The sequence below is a fragment of the Lipotes vexillifer genome, unplaced genomic scaffold (genome assembly GCF_000442215.2).
Source record: "Lipotes vexillifer unplaced genomic scaffold, Lipotes_vexillifer_v1.1 scaffold1607, whole genome shotgun sequence".
Taxonomy (NCBI): domain Eukaryota; kingdom Metazoa; phylum Chordata; class Mammalia; order Artiodactyla; family Lipotidae; genus Lipotes; species Lipotes vexillifer.
The window spans coordinates 126,785-131,189 of NW_006797504.1; the positions used below are offsets into that span (position 1 = coordinate 126,785).

The window sequence follows — 4,405 nt, forward strand, 5'->3', positions numbered from 1 at the left end:
AGGGCACTCTGGAGCCCGTCGCAGACCCTCAGGTCCCACGTGAGGAGACAGCCCGCTAGAACACAGCACCGCCCCTGCCGCCCGGAGCTCCCGGCGGCTCGCAGGACACCTGCACGTCGTGCGGCGGCTTCCGGCGGCCAGAGGAGCTGGGCCGGGTGGACGGCGACTTCCTGGAGGCGGTGAAGCGGCACATCTTGAACCGCCTGCAGATGCGGGGCCGGCCCAACATCACACACGCCGTGCCCAAGGCCGCCATGGTCACGGCCCTGCGGAAGCTGCACGCGGGCAAGGTGCGCGAGGACGGCCGGGTGGAGATCCCGCACCTCGACGGCCACGCCAGCCCGGGCGCCGACGGCCAGGAGCGCGTCTCCGAGATCATCAGCTTCGCGGAGACAGGTGGGTCGGCCCCGCGAGCGGCCCTCGCTCCCCCCTCCACCCCCTTCTCGCCGGCTCTGGCCGCCGCCGCCGCTGCAGCCAGCGCGCCCTGGGGGAAACCCGGACTCCCGGCCCAGCCCGCTCGCCTCGGGCCCTGCGCGCTCCGTCCCGGTCGTCGTCCTCTTCCCGCGGGCAGCAACCCCTTCCCGCTGCCCTACCCCCGCCGCGGAGCGCTCTGCTCTGCACCCCTGCTCTCCGAAACGGGCCCCAGCGCCTCCGGGCGCGCACTCCCCTCCCGGCCAATGCGTGCGGCCCTGGCTCCGCGGGCATTCGCTCGGTGATGGCTTAATGTTTTTGTTTCCCACGATCGGAGTGTAGGCTGAGCAGTGTGGATGGAGATGTGTGTGCTTGTTGATATCCGTGGGCCGGAGGAGTGTGTGTGTGTGCGTGTGTGTGTGAGTGTGCCTGCGTGAGAGGCCCCTGGGGCCGCTTCCATCGCCGAGTGGTGTGGGCTTGCCAGGATTGCTGAAGCCTCGCTGGGGAGAGCTAGGCAACCTCTCTTCCGTTTCTGTGGGCACCGGAATCGGGCAGGTCCCATCATTTACGCAGAGAAAGACAGTGGCTCGGCTCCGGGGCAGCCCCGTGCCTTTCGGCTCGTCTGGCAGCGGCAGCAGCTCCTTGGCCTTAGAGCCAGTAGAGTTGGTAGTTAACAAAGGGTCGGAGTCCTTTCTGGAATTTTCCCCCGGCCCTGAATTGTAAATTTCTACCACTGTCTAAATGTAAAAATCAAGCAAGGAAAAATACCTTTCCAACTTTAAAAGGAGTAAAATGTGCTCGTGCTGAAATGCTGCAACTGCTTTCGGCTCCGCTGTCCTTTTCAGGACTTGAATGAGCCCGGTGGCTTTTGTGCCTGGAGCTTAGCCCCATTTGTGCCCAGGGGACTTCGGAGAAGGTTGCAGGGGGAAGCCCTGGGCAGGGTGGGGTGGGCAGGGAGCCTTGGGGGGGGGGGGGGGGCATTTGCAGCCTGGGGACACAATTGCCCCCAACCCCCCCCCCCCAAGGCAGCGGGCAGACTGTGCTGGTGCCTCCTCCTGGGGATGAAAAGGGATGAAAAGTTTTGCATGGCCGGGTGTGGAGCAAAGCAGAGACAATCAGGGCTGGTTTGTGCTTAGAAAGAAACACGTTGCCGTTTTAGCTGTCCGACAGACTCAGGGAAAGCTGGACATGCAATTAGAGAGCTTGGATTAAACGGTGCTTTGGGGCCCAGAGTAGAAATGTGATTCTGGAAGGTCGAGGAGGCCTTTTGGTCCCGGTGGCACAAAATGACAGCGGGGGCTGTTATATTTCTGGTCCGTTTCACGGAGCCAGCTCTTTGACTTATAAATAACAGATTCAGGTCACAGGCAGCTCGTCCAAGACCAGCTTTTAAGGCTGCACTTTCCCCCATTTCAAAGTCAGATGTCTGTTATTAGAGGAGCCAGGCGGGGCCTGAGGAGGGGGCTGGGAGGGGGGCAGTGGTAGGAGGTTTGATAAAACCAGCGGAGGCCACACAGTTGCCTTATTTTTTCTTCCTGCAAAAAAAAAAAAAAAAAAAAAAAAAAATGTAGAGATTGTCAGAGAGAAGGGTCACTGAAATGTAGGATGAGAGAGGAGTCCTCTTGGTTGGCATGGCCTCACTTCTGCTTGAGCTAAATTATTGAGAAAACTAACAAGCCAGTTCTCCTTATCCATGGAGATTTCGAACGTGCCATTCACGGGGAGCCAGGGTCTCGTGAAAGGGGTGGGCCTCAAGTTTCAAGGCCCAGTGTCCTGTCCCTTGGAGCTACTCGGAAACGAGGGCTGCACTTTGCAGCCTGCAACGCACACGTTCCTGTGTCAGAAATCTAAGCAGAGCTGGCTTGTTTGCAGTGGAGGTTCCACTGGGGGTTGGATCAGATCATGCTTAGGTAAACACTGCAAAGAGGCAGTAGGTGGCTCAGCTGGATTTTGCAATGCCCTAAGTTAACCAAAAAAAAAAAAAAAAAAAAAAATAAAGAACCCAAACTCTGCTAGAACAACCCACCCCCAAATCCTCAGCGAGATCCTGGTTTTGTTTTTCGGATTTCACAGACACCCGTAACAACTTGTTAAGATCTTGGCCTCCTGACAAGTTCCTCTGTTGAGCTTTGAGTTCTGACAGCCTGTCTCCTGGGAACCCTGGCCTGCGAGAGGTGAGGCCGGGTTTTCTAGGCCCGGACCCTCCGACTCCAGCCTGGTCCGGGTTTCTGGATGGGAAATGATTTTCCCCGCCCCTGCCGGGTTACCATCAGAGGCCCGGGCCCCAGGAGAGGTATTTGCGGGCGGGGCCGGCCAGTGCGTGGCCAGTGCGAAGCCCGGCATCACGCGGCAGAGTCCCTGTTTCCCGGGGCCTCACGTTCTCCTTGATCTAACTTGGCCCGCTCTCCCGCTTCTCCGCAGATGGCCTGGCCTCCTCCCGGGTCCGCCTGTACTTCCTCATCTCCAACGAGGGCAACCAGAACCTGTTCGTGGTGCAGGCCAGCCTGTGGCTCTACCTGAAGCTGCTGCCCTACGTGCCGGAGAAGGGCGGCCGGCGGAAGGTGCGGGTCAAGGTGTACTTCCGGGAGCAGGGCCCCGGCGAGCGCTGGGCCGCGGTGGAGAAGCGTGTGGACCTCAAGCGCAGCGGCTGGCACACCTTCCCGCTCACCGAGCCCATCCAGGCCCTGTTCGCGCGGGGCGAGCGGCGGCTCAGCCTGGACGTGCAGTGCGACGGCTGCCGGGAGCTGGCCGTGGCGCCCGTGTTCGTGCACCCGGGCGAGGAGTCGCACCGGCCCTTCGTGGTGGTGCAGGCGCGGCTGGGCGACAGCCGGCACCGCATCCGCAAGCGGGGCCTGGAGTGCGACGGCCGGACCAACCTGTGCTGCCGGCAGCAGTTCTTCATCGACTTCCGCCTCATCGGCTGGAACGACTGGATCATTGCGCCCACCGGCTACTACGGGAACTACTGCGAGGGCAGCTGCCCGGCCTACCTGGCGGGGGTGCCCGGCTCCGCCTCGTCCTTCCACACGGCCGTGGTGAACCAGTACCGCATGCGGGGGCTGAACCCGGGCACCGTGAGCTCCTGCTGCATCCCCACCAAGCTGAGCACCATGTCCATGCTCTACTTCGACGACGAGTACAACATCGTCAAGCGGGACGTGCCGAACATGATCGTGGAGGAGTGCGGCTGCGCCTGAGGGCGGTGCTCGGGCGGTCCCGCGGCGGGGGGCGCGCTGTGCGCGGCAGGGGGGGGCCGTGGTGGTGCCGCCGGGCTGCCCGGGAGGTGCCCGGGGGAGGCCTGAGGTATTTTCCTACTTCTTCATCCAGCCATCAGTCAAAAGCGGAGGGAGAACCCTCCACGGACACGGCGGACCCGACAGTGCGCACGTGGGGTGGGCGCGCACAGCCGGTGGCACCGTGCCACCCACACAGCAGCCTCCGCGATAGCAGCGAAGGGATGCGGTGACAAAGGGCAGCTCAGCCCCAAACGCCTGTCACCCGGAGAGTGGGGTGAGCAGCCACCATCCCCACCAGCTGGCCTGGCCACTCTGAATCGCGCCTTCCGAGCACACAGAAGAGCACAAAGACAGAGACACAGAGAGAGAGAGGGAGGGAGCCCCGCAGAGGAGCAGCAGAGGCGGAGGTGGGGAGCGGGCCGCGGGCGATGGCCGCGCGTCCCCTGTCGCCTGTGCAGGGCCCGCAGTCCCGCGGCATCTCTTGGCTCCAACGCGTGGGCTTCGTTCCCCGGCCTGGGATCCTTCCTGCTGCGGGGACCAGGGCAGCCCCCATCCTTTCCCACCCTTGGAGAGGGAAGGAGGCCCAGAAAGGACATCACCTGCCGGAGACGGTGGGGTCGTGGCAGTGACCGTTTGACTGTTGCTTGGGTCCCTGGCTTGACTTCTGTGTGTGTGTGTGTGTGTGTGTGTGTGTGTGTGTGTGTGTGTTTTGGGGGTGGGGAGGGACGGAGAGGAGAAGGGTCTTAATTTGATGCTTT

General features: G+C 62.2%; 1 protein-coding gene across 1 annotated transcript in view; it reads left to right on the forward strand.

Moving 5' to 3' along the window:
- INHBB (inhibin subunit beta B) overlaps positions 1-4,027 on the forward strand; it is a 27,628-nt gene extending 23,601 nt beyond the window's left edge. Inside the window, exons 6-7 of the mRNA XM_007469663.1 lie at positions 67-396; positions 2,833-4,027. Coding sequence (XP_007469725.1) covers positions 67-396; positions 2,833-3,608 — 1,106 coding nt within the window. The 3' untranslated portion in view covers positions 3,609-4,027. The remainder of the gene's footprint in view (positions 1-66; positions 397-2,832) is intronic.
- The last annotated feature ends 378 nt before the right edge of the window (positions 4,028-4,405 follow it).